The 21,367-nt window shown below is 34.4% G+C and overlaps 2 protein-coding genes across 2 annotated transcripts; both read right to left on the reverse strand.

The window, feature by feature from the left end:
• Positions 1-9,332: 9,332 nt before the first annotated feature.
• Positions 9,333-12,637, reverse strand: LOC132057176 (pentatricopeptide repeat-containing protein At3g53700, chloroplastic). The gene is made up of 2 exons (XM_059449644.1): positions 10,679-12,637; positions 9,333-10,277 (listed from the first exon to the last, which is right to left on the reverse strand). The coding sequence occupies exons 1-2, from the start codon at positions 12,428-12,430 to the stop codon at positions 9,765-9,767; spliced, it is 2,265 nt and encodes a 754-aa protein (XP_059305627.1). The 5' UTR covers positions 12,431-12,637; the 3' UTR covers positions 9,333-9,764.
• Positions 12,638-15,128: 2,491 nt separating this feature from the next.
• LOC132057177 (actin-depolymerizing factor 1) lies at positions 15,129-18,360 on the reverse strand. The gene is made up of 3 exons (XM_059449645.1): positions 18,249-18,360; positions 15,816-16,081; positions 15,129-15,597 (listed from the first exon to the last, which is right to left on the reverse strand). The coding sequence occupies exons 1-3, from the start codon at positions 18,249-18,251 to the stop codon at positions 15,447-15,449; spliced, it is 420 nt and encodes a 139-aa protein (XP_059305628.1). The 5' UTR covers positions 18,252-18,360; the 3' UTR covers positions 15,129-15,446.
• Positions 18,361-21,367: the final 3,007 nt, after the last annotated feature.

The raw sequence follows: 21,367 nt of genomic DNA on the forward strand, positions 1-21,367 counted from the left end.
AAAAGGCAACAAGTGTGAAAATAATAACAATACTAATTTCATTTATATGGGTATATACCAAAGGCCTCGGATTAGAATTTGGCTTTAGGCTACTAGTTTTATTGAGACGCCCTTGAACGTAGATTTCACCAACGAATCGGCCATCATCATCATCATCATCCTGATCAAAGTTAATAAGTTCTGGAGTGCAATTATCCTTGTGTATCATAAATCTCTTTCCAAGCACAAGCAGAAGTTGACCTTTAGATGAGAAAAAAGATGTGAATGGTGTACGTATTTTCTTGTCGTAAAGGCCATGATGATAAATCTTAGACATCTCTTTCCAAGATCCTTGAACCCCATACTCTGTCATAAGACAAATATCTACACGCTTCATACGCATATCATCACAAAGTAGATAAAGTTTCCCTTCCAAGACTCGCAATCAAGGAGTATGTCCTGAGAAAGGGTTAGAAAGATCCGGTATGGTGCTATCTGGCAGCTCCATATTACCTTATTCCTGTTTAGCCAAATCAAAAAAATATGATCTTCCTAGTAAACCCCCAATATTCTTCATCTTACTTGAAAGCCTATGAAGTTTGGCATTAAAAAACAATCCTAAAGATCCTGAGCCTACTGGCAGCTCAATGGGACGATCACTATCCAAAATTCTCCATGAATCACTTTTTAGACTATAAAGTTTGACCTTAACCTGGTGAGTTTTAAAATCCTTAAAAATACCGAGGAGCTTATTGTCATCCTCAGCATCAACATATCCAAAACCATATACTTTGGAGCATTGCCCAGGTATAGGTTTAGGATTAGGCAATAACTTGGACTTTCTAGTGAAGGGATTTCATAGAACAAGAACATTACAATATCCATTAGCATCAAGTAGGGAAAGACAAATGACGTCGCGAATAGAGCCTAGGAAAGTTTTACGTGCATTCATGTCACTTGTTTTCAGGGGATAATACAAGTCAAGTAAAAGGGAGTGAGAGGCTCAATAAAAAGGGACTTAAGATCACAATGTTCAATTTTCGAGCCATCAGATATAAGCATATGGTAGGTTGTTCCTTCCTTTGGGCAGATATTATGAGATGGGTTTTGATGAATTGAGGGATATAGATCAAATCAATCCAGGTCTTTGATATGCACCAGAATCGCGAAATGAATTTTACCTGTAGTCTTGCAATGAAAGAATACTACGCACCGGAATCGCGAAATGGATTCACGTTAGAAGACAAGCAGCCATTTTAAATTGGAAGTATTTCCTTGACTTTCCATCCCAAAGTGTCCAAAATTTGTGGCCTAATATCAACAACCCTCCGTATCTTTTTGGCATAGCACTATTGTTTTCCTATTTGTACTAGTAAAATATTTTTTCTAATAGTAGTCAAATATAGAAACGTATTCTAAGAACAAGGTAGAGATACACAGAAGAGTGACATACGCCTAAAATTAAGGACCCCTAGTTAATAAGAGCCAAAGATGCTAGACTGTCGGGATGCGTGTTTGCGTAACAAAGCTAGCTAGCCTGGGAATGTGAAAGGTCATTACAATAAACTCATTTTGTCCGATAAACAACTCGGAGGTTCCCCACGGTTTAGTATGTAATAGGGATCGGAAGGGATATTTTTTCTTCAACCGATGATTCATTCAGTATGAACTAAAAAGTGAACAAGTTAAAAATTACAATAGGTATAACTACTAACATAATACTACAAGTTAAATTGCACTTCAACAACAACAACCATGCTTCAGCTATATGAATCTCTGCTTTCATTTAAGCTCATTTCATGCAAGTATCGGCATACTAGACAAATAATATATATAAAAATTATTTTCACTATCTATTTATATAAGTAATTAATTTTTCATAACTAGGGGTGGAGTTAGGGGGACCCAAGGCTGAGGTTCATCAAAATCCCTTTCGCCGGAAAATTACACTCATGTTGAATCTTCATGAATTGTCAATTCATGTGTTTACCTTTTTTATATTTTCTAACTATTGTCCGATATTCATAGATAGCTATTGAAAATTTCGCTATTAATATTAAGTAATGGATCGAATACTAACACTTTTGGAAACATTTTTCATAGGAAAAACATTATTACGGCTAGAATGGAAGGCGTACAAAAATCCCCCAAGTATATGACTAGCCAGTTCCTTATAAACCTTGAGTCGGACCTTATATAGGAGTTAAAACTGAAGAGTAATTCTGGAAATTAAAATCCAGGGTCCAATGGTTACAATATGGGGAAGCTAACGCAAAATTTTTCCACGTCACCACTATGCAAAGGAGAAAAATAAAATCCTTCGCCTTAAAGATGATGTTGGTAATTGGTTTCACGATCAAAACTACATTAAAAACATGATCAATAATACCTATGTTAACTTATATACTACTGACCAAATCATGTCATATATTAAAGAAGTCCATATGACTTATGGGAAGTTTATTGAGTTAGAAGATCAAACAGGGTTGTGCTTAGAACCCACTGAAATGGAAATAAAAAGTGCTATAAATTCCTCTAAACCTTTTAAATTCTCGGGACCGGATGATCTTCATCATTTTCTTCTACCACTGGAATGACACCAAGGATTGTTTAATGGATTTTTGTAAAGAGACAGACCTATTGGACTGTAACACAGCCTATGAAGTCGTTACAAAAATTATTGTCAAGTATGAAACATTTTCTTCCCAAGCTCATCCACCTAACCCAAACTAGTTTCGTTAAAGGGAGGAGAGCCTCGGATAATGCTATAATAGTTCATGAGATGTCGAATCACTTTAGGGTAATAAAAGGCAGAAAGACTAAAATGATGATTAAGATCGATCTAGAAAAACTTTCGACAAAATAGAATGGCCTTTTGTGCGGTTTTCCTTAAAATCTCTGAAATTTCCTCCAGTTTTGATTCACATTATCATATCTTGTATTAGTACTTCAAAAATTTCTATACTTATCAATGGATCCAAGACTGATTTCTTTAAACCATCAAGAGGGATTAGGCAGGACGACCCTTTGACCCGTTACATTTTTATTATATGTATGGAGATGCTCTCCAAATTAATACATTATGGGGTAGATTATTGTAGATGGGATCTATTAGAATTGCTGCTAAGGGCCCCTTAATATCTCATCTGCTCTTCACTGACATGGATTCTACCCTAATATACTACTATCTCTGGGAGTTTTTTTTTAAGGTCAAGCTTAATTTCACAATGACCCGAGTGAGTTCTAACAAGGTGGTTAACACTAGCATCCTGGTAAAGATTAATCCACTTGGCAATTGCTAAAAATCTATCTAGTCTTTCCATAATCAAGGCTTTACAATTTTTCCTTTTGTTTGTCCATCTATATTATTAGCCTTTCAACCCTAGGTCTAGTAAACCACAATGATCCATACAACTTAAGAAGTGATTTATTCTATTGTTAATAACCGGGAGTCAACCAACTTTTTTCGTTAGTTTTAGTTACTTCACTGAAATTGCCAACGACTAACCAAGCTCCTTTATAATCATTTGCGGCAGTTTTTAGATTATTCTATAAATCAAGCCTTTCATTGAGTAAGTTACTAGCATATATAACTGTAAGAAGCCAAGATTTGGGCTCATTGTGTACCTTAATCATTGCGTGAATCTCTTAATCACCCCCATTTGTAACTACTAAACCATAAAATGTCAATAATTAAATCCTGTTATGAAATAATATATTAATTTCTTTTATGGTTAGTTCTAGCAAATGATAATTTCCTAGAAGGAAAATATTATATTGTAGTTTGAATTCCTTCCCTAAAAGTTGGTACCTATTTTTTGTAGAACAAGGTTGTTTTCTTCTATAAATAAGAGGAACCTTTATCCAATTATATCAACATATTATTGAGAATAAAAATCTCTACAATTCTCTCGTCGCTTCTTCTCTTTATTATTATTTTATAATAAATCCCCTTCTTTTTCTTCTATAGTCATTAAAAAAACAAGATAGATTTCAACTTTTATTTTTCACCTAGTTTTAGACGAACCGTCCAAGTGAAAAAGAAAGCAAATTAAGGAAATAAAAAGGGCTTTCCCATCAATTAATGTTGACGGGAAGCTCCTGCTTAATAATATATTCGCCAACTTTCTCTCATTCCAAGTTCCCGTATATTTTCCAACGTACTTTTCTGCTTCCAATTTCTTTCCGATGATGGAGGAAGAAAGCAGCCAAGGAAATGAAATTCTTAAAATGAAGCTAAAGAGGAAAAGTTGTAGTTCAGGCGCGCGCCTTCAACAACAACGGAGAGCAGATGAATTCTGCGTGAAGAATCCATATATTTCTGAAGAAATAATCTTTGAAATATTCTCACGGCTTCCTGCAAAGTTCTTAATGCGTTTCAAGTGTGTTACCAGATATTGTAATTCCCTTGTATCAGAATCAGATTTTGTGGACAAGCCTGCAAAGTTCTTAACGCGTTTCAAGTGTGTTACCAGATATTATAATTCCCTTGTATCAGAATCAGATTTTGTGGATATTCATAGATGTCGCTCTATGACCTGTCCTGATGGAACTAAATTTATTCTGCTCACATATTTATCAATTCTTCACATTTTTGTGCAAAAGAATGCAGATGGAAAAGCCTCTGCCTCACTTGTTCAAATTGAGAGACTCGATGAATGTAACTCTTCTTATGTCACGTTTACTAATTGCTTTGTTCGCCAAGTTAGTTTTGTGGATTATTTGTATTGTAAGTGTTATGGTTATTTTTACTTTTGACTCGTAGGCGTTTTGTGAAAAAATTATTGCAGTAGTATGTAGTGTGGTAGTCACATTTCACGAAATCAAGTGACAATCAAGTGGAGAAGAATTGTCACGACCCAACTCATGAATCGTGCGGGTACCCACACTAACCCCCCCTGGCGGGCGAATCCTTCCCTCATATCATGCCATAAATCAAATGCAGAAGAGAAAACAAAAATAAACTATGTCTCAATAGATATATCAGATAATATGTAAGTGCGGAAATAAGAAATACTACAACCGAAGGATCTAGTCTGGATACTAGTACAAGAGCTACTATCACTAGTACAATATCTGAATACTAAAACTAGTCTCATAAATACATGATAATAACTGTTTCAAGAGTAAAAGAAAAGACGGGAATAAGGAGGAGTCTCCGGGCGACAGATCCATCAAGTAGCTCACCCTGAAAACTTTGGTAAGTAGGCCTCGGGATCACTCGCGAGGCTGAGAGATAGAATTAATGACGTACTCTGCACTCAAGAAAAAAAAGTGCAAAGAAGAGTAGTATCAGTACAACTAGTACTGGTAAGCATCATAATCCGGCAACGATGAGTTTACATATATAAAGGAAAGAAACTACCAGGTAGACAGATAAGCAATCAAGTACAGTCGATGAACAGTCTCAAGTATAAGATCAGTCAAAGTACAATATCAGTTAATGTATAAGATCAGCCAAAAGTATAAGATGCCATGTACATAGTCAAAGATAAATGAGTGAATGTATATGCAATGCAATGCACTGGCCAACTTTTCAATCCGTAGTCACATGCTAAGGGCAATGCCTCATAGCCATTACCCATGGAGGACCCTCGAAGTCCATGTACCCCTCGTTGTGGAAAATGACCTCAAGCACGAGCACTCTCTCGCTCCGATAAATGACCTCGGATCACGAGCACTCATTTTCGCTCCGGTAGCAGCCTCGAATCACGGACTCTCATCTCTCTTTTACGCCCTCCGGCAAAAACTTTGGAGGTTACTCGCTCTCACTTATCATCATTTCCAATCACAGTTCATATCAAATCATCATATAAAATAAGAGTGCATACCATGCATGATATCAACATCAACAGTAATTCATATCAAAACTCATCAATACTTGCCATAAAAGTACATATCACAAATCATGTGATTTTCATATTCCTTACTTTCCGGATGACAAGTGAGATATCAAGAGAGATGAATGCAAACACATATCACAAATATAGCACGTATGGCGATAAGCCCACATAACAGCTAACAATACTAACCTAATTGGATTTCACCTCCACACCATGGCCGAAGGCCTATCATGTTTTTCCCGTCAATAACTAACATTTACATAACAAAATATCTATTTTTCACATTGACGATGTCTAGATCAGTTTGAACTCACCTCGATTAATGCACTGGGCATTTTGTCAAAGTGTCCAAGCAATAAAACATAGGTAATCCTGCTTACCAAGGCTGAAGTAGATGAACTTCAAACAAGTGTTGTGGCTAAGATTTTAAATATGATATCCCTAAACACATGCCTGAACCACAATAAAGTATCCCAGGTTCCTAAACAGCAAAAACAATGAGTGCCCCAGCAATGGCTGCAATAAGTAGGCGTTTGAACATGCTGCTTGAAACCATGGATTGAAACCATGAGATGAAACTAGCGTTTGGACATGCATTTCATCTCATAGTTTCAAACCATGGTATGAAACCCCAAATCAACCAAAAAGGCATGATTTGGGGTTTCAAACCATGGTTTCAAAAATTTTAAATATAAAATTTGACTCATAAGTTTATATTTTGTAAAAAGAGACCCATAAGTAGATATTTTTAACAATTACTCCCACCAACCATTTACCAACCTCATTAACTTCTACCAACCTTTATTTATGTATACCAACCTCATTAATATTCATGTAAAAATTTTGTTTTTATTGAACTAAAGTTTGATCGATGTTATATTTTTTAGAAAGGCCTTCTAGTAACGTATGAATTTTGTTATGAACTATGACTTGCTCATTTGGTAAGATTATATAAGAATTGGGAATTTTTGATAGTTTTCATAACTTGTGGGGTTTTTATGTCTATAAGGGAAGATACAACTTAAGATATCCTAATTACATGTCCAAACATGATTTGAAACCATGGTTTCAAACCATGTCCAAAAGGCTCCTAAGTTACTGATACCAGATTTCCGTCGAATCATCAATGAAGAAACCTCAAAACATGCTTTGAATAATATGAGAATCCACTTGAAAGCTAAAGACGGAGCAGTTATGAGAATGAACAATGTTACTGCTACGGATCGAAACATATTACTGGTTCGAACATCCACTGTGTCTCTGATCCCATCCTCATCCATTTGGATGATATTGAGTGACAGGACAAATATTCTCTGGTATAACAAAAATTGTGAAAGATTAGGACTAAGCCTGAAAAAGATTCTGAACTTGGAAGACATTCATCTTCCCTACCATATCTCTGAGAAGACGTCCATACCTCAAATATTTCAGCACAATAATGCACTAATAAAGGAAACCGAGGGGGCATATTTATCCACAGACCTCATTAATCTAATTCAGAGTTAACTATCATACATCGATAGCAACATCATTTGCACACTTCTCTAAAGGCAATAGTCACCTTCATGAGCAACAGAGCAATGTGATTGCTATACAAACATGTATCGAACAAGTCATCAAAGGTAGCTCGACGGGAGTAAATTTGGAAAAGAGGAAACTATTTACTGGCCTGAACAACTGAAGTAAAGCACAATCTGGTCAGCACGAAGCAAGGACTCGTGAAAGACTGATTTTGGCCTTTAGGCAAAAGTAGCCACTTGGAGCTAAACACTTATCCAATCTAAGGAAACAAGCTTGTATTAATGAATCTTTATTTTTTTTTCTTTTTGAAGGTAAATATTATAGATGTAAAAAATCAGCACTTAGAAGGTGCTGCAATTATATCCAAAAGTCAGCAAAAAGGAACAAAGGAGAAGAGAAAAAGAAAAAAACGAAACATCCAGGCTATCTATACAAAAGATTCCATGAACTACATGATTTCACTATCATCTATCCACTCCTGTTTACACCAAAAATATAACCACAAAATGCAATCTGACTTGATCTTCAAGATTGAATTATTTTGTCCTTCAAAACATCTCTTCTCTCTTTCCAAACGCACCACCATATGGCTGCTGGTATTGTGTTCCATGCTGTCTTGATCTGCTTTGACAGACCTTTCTTGTTCCAACGTGGCAGTAAATCTGATGTGGTACCTGGCATTACCCATTTGATGCCCAAAAAATTCAAGAAAAACTGCCACAACTGTTAGTGATAGTACAATGTAGAAATAAATGGTTGACAGGCTCTACTCCTCCTCTGCACATAAAGCACCAGTTACCTATTTGGAATCCACTTCTTTGTAGATTATCTTGAGTTAAGCAAGCATTCCTAGCCACCAACAATACAAAACATTTCACTTTCATTGGCGCTTTAGAGTTCCAAATTTGTTGCCAGAAACCAAAAAGTTGCTGATATGACTCCCTAAGGAGCAAACAAAAAGCAAACAAAAATATCCTTACATTATCAATAGGTCTTCACTAGTGGAACGTCCATCATAGGTGGGAAGTGTACCATAGGAATCTGCAATTTCACCAAGCTCCCAATCATTGATATGCCTTCGGAAAATTACGTTCAAGTGTTACCATCCCTGTATTATGCTACTGTCCACTGTTAAGAGCTAGGTTGTACATAGTGGGGAATAGTTCTCTAAGAGGTAAGTCTTCCAACCATTTGTCTTGCCAAAATGAAATCTTCCTATCATAACCAAGTTTGAAACCAAAATATTGGGAGAAGACAGGTCATCATGAAAGATGTTGCTCCAAACAATGATACCCTGAGGAGAAAACCCCCTGTTTGTGCACCACACATTTAAGAGGACAAATTCTACTGTGATTACCTTCCTCCGTAAAGAATCACTTTGTACATTGAGTCTCCATAACCCATTCATCAAAAGACTTCTATTTTGCATGTTTAAGTTCTCAGTGAATCAAAATGAATTTGCAATTAATAAAATGATAACAGTACTTGAAGTTGATATGACCTAAACAATGAACAAACAAACATAAGGAGAACAAGAAATACCTCCTGAGATAGGGCTCAAACATGCATCCAAGATAACTTCAATTGAATTGAGACAGAAAAGCCATGCTAGCAAGTTGCAACCGTGCAGGAATTTTTTTTCCCAAGCTACCTAACTTTACACTCTTCCTTAATTAAACTGGAGGTGGGGAATGAGAACCGGGAGGTGGATTGATTATGTCCTCCAGTATGCATGTGCTTCATAGTTCGTCCACAAAATTTTCACGTTAAATGTATCCATAGAAGATATTTATAGTAACTAGGATGATTCTACCAGCTAATAGCTAACCCTACATCAAGTTCTTTATCCCAATGATTTTGGGTTCTTGCATCGAAATTTTCATGTTTTATAAGGAAAGAGAACATAAGTCTTGTAGGAGTTAGTTTTTATCGCACTGAAAAAGAAAATGGTACACAGATAAATGTATACAAAAACATGAGTCTCGCATGTTAAATGTGGATGAACAACAACAATTTCATTCAGAAACAGCTTCAGAAACTTTAAAGAAGCATATAAATGTAAATGGTCTGTCATGCTGATCAAGAGAAACAAACCACTTCTAGCATTGACTTAGTAAGATGGCTTTGATATGGCTAGAATTCTGTGTTCCATTCTGAGCAATACTTGCTCAAATTGGAATCTCAAAAGGAAAATATATGAAATACATTACTTGAGCCTACCAGAGAACAGTATGAAGCTGGGAAATGTCCACATTATTTGAGTTATAACTCATTAAAGAGATTATTTCAGAGATGGCCAAAATAGGAAACCATTGATTCTTCAAACTGAGTGGACAAATTTAACCACTGATTACTATCATAGCAAGCAATTGATACAGTTCGATTTCCTTAGTTTGTGGGACCTCTACTTTAGATCATTTCTTATCCCCAGTATGTCTTTTTTGGATTTCTGCTATTTAAGACACGGCCGAGAGTAGCGAGTGCATCCTGGTATTTCCGGATTTTCAGGAAACCTTTAATCATGGTAACCTCACTGTCTGAAAAGTTTGCTTTCTTCATGATCATGCTAACAAGCTTAATTAGCGTATCTTCCATAGATAAAGAATACAGTCCTTCAGCCAGATTGTAGAACGACGAGAATTCAGGTATGTGTCCTTTTTCCATCATCTCAACGGAAAAATCAACAGCTTCTTGAATGGGTCCCCCACCAGAAGAAAGACCACGGAAAACAATCTTATAAGATAAAGCATCAGGAGGATTAGCATTCATTTCCTGCATTTCTCTAAAGAGTCTTACGCCTTCATTGGTTCTCCTCCGTCGAAAGAGTGCTTGAATTACCGGATTATAAGCCTGAGGGGTCAAAATCATTCCTTTCATTTGAATACTCCGAAGAAGCCTGCTTGCAACCTCAACTCTACCTGCTTTACATAGTCCCTGTATTTAGAGGTAGCAAAATTAGCCCATGAAAACATGGCCCGCCCAACCCTCCCACGTTTGGACTGATCATTGACCCGCCCATTTCAATCCATAAAATTTTGGGCCGATATCCAACCTAAATTGACCCATGAGAAATCATGTCAAATATTTTTAAAAAAGATTTGATATGTTATACATAGCCATATTAAAGAAAAAAAGTTTTATGTAAGTACTAAAAAATTATAAAAGAACAAACAAAGAAATTAAAACTTAGTAGGGCGGTGGGTCGGGTTATAACCCGCTTTTAAGCCTGTATCAGCCCAAGTAACTTTTGGGCAGCTCAATAACCCGCTCTTTTATTAACTCAACTCATTTTGACCCGCCCAAATTCAACCCTACCGTCCATTTGATACCCTTACCTGTATTAGGGTCCCATAGGTAACGATGTCTGGTTCACAGTCATTTGATGTCATGGTTTGCACAATGTCTGCTGCCTTTTTTATATCACCTGCTCTGCAGAAATGAGCTAGGATGGAATTAAACGTGAATTTGTCGGGCTTTAGTCCTTCCAGTAACATCTGATCCATAAGCTGAGCAGCATCTTCTACTCTCTTGCTCTTACAAAGACCGTCAATGAGAGTGTTATAAGTGACCAGGTTTCTAGAAACCCCCTGTAGTTCCATCTGGTCGAAGATCTCTTCCGCTTCTTCGATTTTCCTGTCTTTGCAAAAACCATCTATCAAAGTATTGTATGTTATCACACTTCTCACACAGCCACTTGACTCCATATCTTTGAGTAGGTTCATAGCTTCACCTATTCTCCTTTTGGCACAGAGACAATCAATTAGGATATTATAAGTGAACTCGTCCGGCTGACAACCTTTGTTCTTCATTTCTCCAAACAATTCCATTGCAACATTGAAATTACCGGTGAAGCAGAGACCTTGTATGAGAGAATTGAACGTGCAAACATCAGGAACGAATCCTTTGCTTGTAAGAACACGAGCAAACTCGGTAGCTTCTTCGACTTGGTTCTCCTTGCACAAAGCGCTAATGATGGTGTTATAAGTGACTGTATTAGGTGAACAGTCCCTTAAAAGCATCTGATTGAGAAGTTCAATAGCATCTTGGACTTCACCCACATCACAAAGTCCAGAAATCAAAATATTATAAGTGTATACATCAGGGTCAAACCCGTCTTGCAACATTAAATCCAAAATATCCAAGGCTTGGACAGCATGCCCCGCTTTGCACAAACCGTTTATCAAAGTGTTAAACGTAAATTGGTCCGGAGAAAACCCTCGACTACACATGTTTTGCACGAAATTTAGAGCTTCATCGATCCTTCCCTCTTTACAGTACCCGTGAATCAAAAGGTTAACAGTAATATTACTCGCAGGACATTTAGCTGACACCATTTGATCCCTAATTCTCAACGCACCATCTAAATTCCCTTCCTCAATATAACCTTGCATTATCGTCGTAAAAGTCTTTTCATCCGGTACCAAACCGTGCATAGGCATTTCCTCCATCATCAAAATAGCTGGTCTAATTTGATGTGTCTTACATAAAGCTTTTATCAATATATTAAACGTCGATACATCCGCTTTAACACCTTCATCCAACATTCTACTATGCACATTTTCAACAAGTTTTAACTTATTCCCATCAACAAGAACATTCAACAACAAATTATAACTAAAAGTTCCAGGCTTTAACCCAAACTCTTTCCACATCATATCAAGAACCTTAATAGCTTCATCATATAACTCAAACTTAGCATAACTTTCAATAAAGATAAAGAAAGTACCTTCACCTAATTCAACCTTCAATTTCTTCATTTCATTCATTACATCCTTCATCGAATCGAAAGACCCCACGTTTCCAAGCTTCCTTAGTATCTCCTCATATATAGACAATGTGGGGGTAAAATGGGGTTGCTTAGTAGCCCATTCAAAGAGGTTAAAAGCTGAATTTTCGTCGTTTTCGCGACGAATGGTGTCAAGAAATTGCTGTGGGGTGAACTTGGAAGGTAAAAAAACGCCTTCTTGGCGAGTTGAAAAAGGGATAGAAATGGGTTTAAGGGGTGGAAATGAAAAGGGGTTTAGTGGATTTTGAGAATGAGTAGTTAATGGGTGGCATTTGAGGAAAGAAGAGAAAGAAAAAGCCATTGAAGCAATTTATCAAACAGTTGGTATGCGTATGTTAATTCAAGAATCACTTTGAGCTTGGAGTTCACAAGGGGATAACATAATTTGGAGATTTCAATTTTCAACTGGGGTTTTAGAATGAATGGTGGGTTTTGAGAACCAACAGTTCTAAAGGGATAAAAGTAACTACAGTTTTCTGTTAATGACAGTTGCAATTTTTCTTTTTTGAGTTAAATTAACTAAACGTTCCTCTATTTGTATTTTTTTTAGTTATAATAATTTATTACTCTTTGTATATGTCTTATTTTAGTTTAATCTGATTCAGCAAAAAAATGTTACTCCCTCCGTCCCAATTTATGTGATATAGTTTGACTAGACACATAGTTTAAGAAAAAAGAAAGTCTTTTGAAAGTTGTGGTCGAAAACAAACCATAAATATTTGTGTGGCGATAAGACATTTCATTAAGAGTAAAAGAGGAAGTTTTAAATTAAATTATTTTGAAATATAGAAATGTATATTCTTTTTGAGACCGACCAAAAAGAATAGTGTATCACATAAATTGTTACATAATTCTCTGTTGAGAGAGGCCATTCATGAGGATTGTTTTTATTCCGTAAAATTAATGATTTAGACACTATAATTAAACTTTAGCGCAAGCTTTGCTTTCTTTTATTTTTTATAATAACATGATGAAATATATCTCATCCTCAATGTAGGATGTAGAGAATGCGTGAATCGATTGTAATAAATCTCAGAAACTGAAGAAAAAAAATATACTTATAAATTACAGTTTTCATCATTGAAGAGATGGATGTCTATATACATCGTTAGTATGTACAAAAATAACAACATTAACTTAAGCTAAACTATTTATGTTCAAACTTAGAAATTAGTTTTTGACGTTGATTATTACATGAATACAAGTAGACAAGAAATGTTGAATTTGTATATGTTAAGAAGATGTTAAATTATGACGAAGGTTATATCTGCTTAATTTTGCTTACTTTATGGGCATACTTCACCCCTTTTCACTTATTAATCAGTTATTTAGGTTAATTGGAGGCTTTTGTTAAATCAAGGACATATTTGGACCAACTATTGAACAATAAGTATATATTTGAGCAAAACTATTAACGAAGGATATATCCGCTCAATTTCGAATATTTTAAGGTCATATGGCCCATTTTCCCTTACTAATCAGTTAATTAGATTAATAGGGGACATTCATTAAATTAAGGGCACGTTTGAACCAATTATTGAGCTGTGAGGGTATATTTGAGCAAAACTATTAATGAAGGACATATCTGCTCAATTTCGAATATTTTTAAGGGCATATTGGACCTCTTCCGTACAAAATATTCTAATACCATCTATATTTCAGGATCATTCATTATCCACGTAGTTATAAAATGGGTAAAGTACGTATATATACATATTAAGGAAAAATATTTACGAAACGTTGATGATAGTTTTCTATTTACAAAATATAACATTACAAACCCTATATAAAACATGTTTTTCAAAAAAAATATTTGTTATTTAAAAAAAATTATTTTTTATTTTTTCAAAAACATAATTAATTTTTTTTTAAAAAAATTATTTGATTTTTTTTTTTAAATATTCGTTCAAAAATTTATGTATGAAATGTGTATATCTTGCTCAAGGCTTAAAAAGTTCACTCAAAATTTAATGTATGAACACGGTATGAAAAATGCATGAAATATGTATATCTCGTTCAAGGCTTAAAAAATCTGCTCAAAATTGTGTGTATGAAATTTGTATCTTGCTCGAGGCTTAAAATTTCGCTCACATTTTCGTGTATAAAGTTCATGTTATATTTCTGTAAAATTAATACAACTACAACAACTTTGATACAACATTCAAAACTTAAAATAATTACTCAAATTTTTGTGTATATCTTGCTCAAGGCTTAAAAAGTTCGCTCAAATTTTGTGTATGAAAAACATATGAAATGTGTATGTCTCGATCAAAGCTTAAACATTACGCTCAAAATTTTATGTATGAGAATGGTATGAAATGTGTATATCTCGTGACTTAGAATTTCATTTACATTTTTCTTATATAAAGTTCATATTAGGGTTTCTGAAAAATTAATACAATTACAACAACATTGTAACAACTTTCATACAATATTCAAGGCTTAAAGTTTTCGCTCATAATTTTGTGTATAAAAATTGTATTAAAATTTTTGCTTACATATACATTTTTCATACACAAAAATTTGAGGTAATTTTTTAAGCCTTTGAGCAAAAAAAAAAAAAATAGTTTTTTTAAAAAAAGTTTAAAATATTTTTTTTAAAAATAAAAAAATGAAAAATATATGAAAATTCGTCATATTTCGTAAAATATCGTTATGTTTTGTAAATAAAGAAAATTATCTATATATTTTATAATAAAAAATCTTAAATAGTTACCCTACGTCATTTTCCGATATAAAATCATCTCGTACTTGCCCTTAACATTAATGAAAGTCCCAATCCTGATTAGATGAATTCCACGTGTCAAATACTTGAGAGGTAGAGAATGACGCACTCCCCTTAGATCATTGTGCTAAGAAACAAGAGTAATTCGTTGAGGAGACATTCTCTAAAATCTCATATCTATTCTTGACAGCTTCTCAACCTCAATTGAATCAAACTATACAAATTGCCAATTAGGACAGCAATCAGCTTGCTTGTATCCATTCCAAAACAAGAATCACAGGGTAAACTGTCAAATCAGATTGTGAAAAATCAATTTAAAATATATCCTATCCTTCTCAGAAATGGATACATATTAGCTTGTAGAATCATGCCATCAGTGGAACACTCAGAAGAACAAAATTCTGAAAGTAACAAATTACATCATATACCAAACACCATAAAGACTTGCTCAATTAAAAGTACATATACTGTAGCACTTGGCAAGCAATATACCAAGTATCTGTCACACTATAAATATTTCCTTCAGTAAAAGGATGATTGCATTAGGAGTTCTCTCACTTATAAGGTCCATCCGATACCTATCCCTCGATATCTAGTTGACACGGCTCTTAATAACATCAAGTCCCATTTCAGTCGGGTCGGTTGCTTGCAACTCAACCTGAATTCCATCAAGTTCTCTCTTGAATCTTTCCTTTGTACTGGCATAGATCATCTTGCTTCTCACCCTTGCTGTGTCAGGGGACCTTGTAGAGAGAAAAAGAAGAAGGGATAATTGCATTTTGGACCACTTTAAAACATAATAGCCGGTCAATATAATCAGTGTATAGGTTTTGTATATTTTGGCTAGCGCCCGTACTTAATTTCAACCAACAGGCCAAAACTGAGAACAGCTCAAAGAAACACATTTGAGACAAAATCAATATAACAATTTAGTTTAAAATGCTTATGACATGAAGAATACCATGCAATGAAAAAGATCCTGCTTTTCTGGCAATTCTCAGCGGTGACGAAATCAAAGTCGTAGACAGTGTATCTACATTCGTTTTCAGGAAGACTCGCAGCGAAATCCTCGTAACTTTCGGTTGGCTCACCAACCTTTTCAACGACAACCTCTTTTTGTTTCTCCTCTATCTTAAAAACAATAAAGCGATGAGATCTTTTTGCTTTCAGTTCCAAGAACCTTAACTTGCAGTCATCATGCACAGCCATTCCAGACGCTGCATTAGCCTAATACATTAACCAAAGTCCTCTGATTGTGTTAGAACTCGTTCAACGTTTAATCAGTCACAAGATTTCAAAGCAAAATGGTTTAATACTTCTCATTGAATTCAATCAAAAGAGACGAATCACAATATATCTTCATTGTTCTCAATTGATCAATCAAGATTCACACAAGCAATAACAATAAAGGTTTACTACGTTCCATTCAAGGAAATTAATGTTGTCGCATCAGTCTGCAGCAGTAAATTTATCCTTGTCATAACATATCTACTAGACCGTCCTAAACGAGCTCTAAACGCAAACAGGAGTAATTCCTGCATTCAGGGTAATGAGGGGATGGGAGCACGTGGGAAGTCTAGTTTCAAGTGCATCTTGGTAGCAGATGAGCATAAGCAGGTAAAGAGCTCATATGAGAGCTACAAAATTTGTTTTCTCCATCACCCACCAAGACCTTAGGGTGTGGCCTAGTGGTCAATGAAGTGGGTCGAGATTCATGAGGTCTCAAGTTCAAATCTCAACGGAGGCAAAAAAACACTAGTGATTTCTTCCCATTTGTCCAAGCCTTGGTGGACAAAGTTACCCGGTACCTATGCTGACGGGAGGTAGCAAATACCCCGTGAATTAGTCGAGGTACGTGCAAGCCAACTCGAACACCACATTTATCAAAAGAAAAAAAAAAAGACCGCACCATGACCAGTACTTTGATTAGTTACCAGTGACACTTCTCAACGGTTTAGAACAGTATAAATCTCTATCCAAGCCTAGTAATAGCAAATCACTCTTCCAGAAACAATTGTAAGTTATCAACTAGAAATTTAATAAAGAAATGATCTTTGATTGGTCTGATTGAGTTGTAATCCGGGTCCATTCTTATTCAGATAGTCCTTCAACACACATCAGCCAAAGCAATATAAAAAGAAAATCCAAATGCAAAATTTTCCTAAACATGCATTAGATCAAAAGAGTACAACTCCATAAAGCCCCACAGACAGAAAATCATTGATTTCCAACAATGTCAGTACTCAATAGATCAAGAAAATCACTAAACGCATTAGATCAACAGTATATCAACTAATAAAACAATTATTCTGAGCTGAATCCAGATAAAATTTAATCAAAATTATCAATTACAACAACTGCCTGCACTAATCAAATATTCAGATCAACGCATAAGCTCACAACATTTCAAACAGAACCAATCAAAAAAATTCCATAAAAATCACTTTTTTAGCCAATAACCATATAGATCATCTCATCAGATCAATCACAGATTAAAAACTAAGCCCATTTACAAAATCTTTCTACTAAAACACACACACACAAAAACACACACCAAGAAAAACAAAGCAAAACAAGAAGAAATCAACAGGGAAATTCCCGTAAAGATCACTGTTTTAGCGAACACGCATATAAATTACCTCATCGGATCAATCATAGATCAAAAATAAACACATTTGCAAAACCTTTCTACTAAAACACACACACTAAGAATAATCAAGCAAAACAAGAAGAAATCATCAGTAAAATTTCCATAAAGATCATTTTTTTAGCCAACACCCATATAGATTATCTCATCAGATCAAAAACTAAAGCCATTTACAAAACCTTTCCACTAAAATACACACACACACACACACACACACACACAGAGCTCACAAGATTTCAAGCATAAATAAACACAAAATTTCCATAAAGATCAGTTCTTTTATCATCAGATCAATCAAACATCAAAAAATAAACCCATTTACAAAAACTTTCTATTAAAACACACACACACACACACACACACAAAATAAACAAGAAGAAATCAACAGTGAAATTTCCATAAAGATCACTTGTTTAGACTAACACCCATATAGAGATTATCACATCAGATAAAAAAAAAAAAAAAACCATTTACAAAATCTTTCTACTAAAACACACACACAGCAAGAACAACAAAACAAGAAAATCCAAAAGGGGTTGAAGGTATAACAACTAATTAAACACTTATTATTCTGAGCTGAAACCACTTAATATTCAATCAAAATTTTCAATTACAACAACTGCCTACACCCATTTACAAAACCTTTCTACTAAAACACTCACACACACCAAGAACAACAAAACAAGAAAAAAAAATCTGGAAAAACAATGCAAGAAAAGAAAAATGGTATTTTGAAATTAGACTAACCATTTTGATTGTATTTGAAATTCAAAGAGATATTGAAGAATGCGGTGTTGATGTGAGTTCAAGCTATGAGGTGCTCTTGTTCTTAATAAGGTGGGCTTCAAATGGAAGGGAATTTTTATTGTGTGGTTGTCGTACACTATCATAATTGTGTGAGTGAGTAGGAATATAATATTTTCACGAACTTGGCGCCGCGTATAATTAAGTCGTCGGCTTAACTTTAGCTGGGTCCGAATTAGTCCGGATCCCACGTCTGCGTATTAGGCATTAATGAGATTAAATAAAAAAAGATGATAATATTTTGATTAAACATAGTCAATATTTCTGATATTAACATTTTTTGAATTTTTTAGTTGATGATTACACATTTTTGGTTCACGTTAAAATTCAATTATTTCACTTGCATAAAAATGGTAGTAATTTGTAAAGAACAGTTACATAACTCGTAATCATAGTTAATTATTTTTATTTTTCACGCGGTGTCCGTGTTTATTTTGGGAGGCGATAAAAATTAAAATCACATAAAGTTAAGATCATTAAAGGAGAAACTGCTACTCATCAGAATTTTTTTCATTCCCATGACTTAAACCGAAGACCTCTAGTTGGGATGGAGGGATCCAATCCATGATATCATAATCTTTGATGGTGGTTAATTTACTATAACACTGTCATTGTAAATTGTTTGAATTATATTTTTGTTTGTTATTTTATTTATTTAGTTATATAGAGTATTAAATATTTATGTAGAATAAGGCTTCGCTTGAAAGAGCAAGCTGAGCTAAAGAGATATACACCCTTTACCATATTAAAGTACTAACTTAGATGATCACTTTTGTTTTTGCCTTTTTATATTTTTTCTCATTTTTTAAGAAAAATGTCAATTGAGTAACAGATTGGAAAGTAATTGCCACAAAGAGATGGGGTCCATATAGAATCTTTTTTTGCATTTGTCTGCGTTAATACCACGCTACTTAATTTTAATTTTCTTTCCATTTATTTATTGTGTCCACAAAATTACATTTAAATTATGGAAAAAGAATTATATAGTAGCAGTGCACCTCAAAAAAAGTGGGTGAAACAGTAGCAGTGCATCTCAAGAAAAGGCATGACTTTTATATTTTTTTTAGAAATTAAGGGGACGTTTGGTAGGATTACTGGAAAAATAATCTTCCAATAAAATTTAACATTATCAATGTAATATTTGGTTTCATCTCCCCCGTTTGTTACGATTCAAATTTGATAATTAGACCGTGACAGAGCAACTAAGCGATAAAATAAGCAAGATAGAGGAAATGTTAAATTTGTGTGATAGAAAGATAAATACAGAAACAAAGATAGAACTGATACTAACTGGAATTAGTGTTTGGCAGCTGGATCGCCCTCAATAGGACTTGTACAAATTAATTGTGAGTCTAAGTACGACACATGATTGATAGGATTGGTATCTGAATTTAAAATACAAGACACACTCGAAATTAAAAGACAAGATTGAATAAAAGTGATTGAAGGACAGAAATGATCTCCACCAAATAATGGTGGCTCACCTTATTTGATAGGATTGGTACTAGCTGAAAATAAGACTTGTACAAAATAATAATTGTAAGTAGGCGTTTGGCGACCAGTTTTGAAACCATAATTTCAAACCAGCGTTTGGACATGCGTTTTTAAGCATGGTTTGAAACCATGATTTCATTTTTTTAAAATATAAAATTTAACTCATAAGTTTATATTTTGTAAAAAAAAGATCAATAAGTTGGTAGATATTTTTAACAATTACCCTTATCAATCATTTACCAATCTCATTAACTTCCACCAAATTTTATTTATGTCTACCAACCTTTTAATTTTATAAAAAAAGACCCATAGTTTAATTTTATTTATTGAACTAAAATTTGATCAATTGATGTTGTATTTTTAGAAAGGTCTTCTGGTGTTAATTTTGAGCCGGTTGTTATGAATTAGCGTATTAATTTTGTTATGAAATATGGCTTGCTCATTTGGTAAGATTGTATAAGAATTGAGAATGTTTTGATAGTTTTCACAACTTGTGAGGTTTTTATGTCTATAAGAGAAAATACTCCTTAAAATATCCAAATAGCATGTCCAAACATAGTTTCAAACCATGTTTCAAATCATGTCCAAATGGGGCTACAAGACCTAACAAAGTTGTCGACTCACCCTCTCATTTTATGCACAAGTTTTTAGAAAAGGCATAATATGCATAAAAATCAATATATAAATATGCAATTGATACAAAAATCATGGATATAAATACACACGTTTCTTTTAATGTTGATAAATTGCTAAAAGTTGTTCAGAGTGCTAATAACTACTATGGCACATTAGATTACCTCACTCAATTGTCTTACTTGGTAGTAGCTCAATAATATAGAGATGCTAGCTGGCCAGTGACAAAATCGTGTTCAGACTGTTTGTGATGCTAATAGGGTAATACATTGTGTTAAACGACTAAATAATATCACTAGCATGTCACGGATCTCCTAAAAGTATCAAAAAAAATGTAAACCATACGAGAACCATCAAGGTCCATGCTAGATACTTAAACTAACTGTTCTAGCTCATGCTTCCCCTCCCCACAAAGTTGATAGTTTAAATACATACAATTAACACATATTGCTTTTAATGAAAACTAAATAATCAAAAAGTTAAATTGACTATGTATAAACTGATATTTATACATACATACATAAAGTAGCTTGAGTCTCCAATGTTTTAGATCTCTAGATTAAACTCAAAACTCAAAATTTACAAAATTGACTATGTATAAACTGATATTTATATTGCTACAATTCCTTCAAGGTCGTGATCTGTTGCTGTTGAAATTCCTCCTTCCCAATCGTTGTCGCGGTCGGACTTCATGGCTGCTCTTAAGGCTTGATCAAAGTCCAACTGACTTACTCTATGCGATCACGAGGTGCAACTGCTCACTTAACCGCAATAAGGATCGGTGTTACGTGATCATGCTGAAGACACTAGGACCAAAAAGTTATGCAACAACTTAAGAGCGCAAGGGTGTCAGAACTCACCCAGAATAATAGTCCCTTCCCAAACCACGCCAATAAGTCTCAAATGGTATTATTGACTTATGTAAAATCTTAAAA

This window comes from Lycium ferocissimum, chromosome 5, assembly GCF_029784015.1.
Source record: "Lycium ferocissimum isolate CSIRO_LF1 chromosome 5, AGI_CSIRO_Lferr_CH_V1, whole genome shotgun sequence".
Lineage (NCBI taxonomy): Eukaryota > Viridiplantae > Streptophyta > Magnoliopsida > Solanales > Solanaceae > Lycium > Lycium ferocissimum.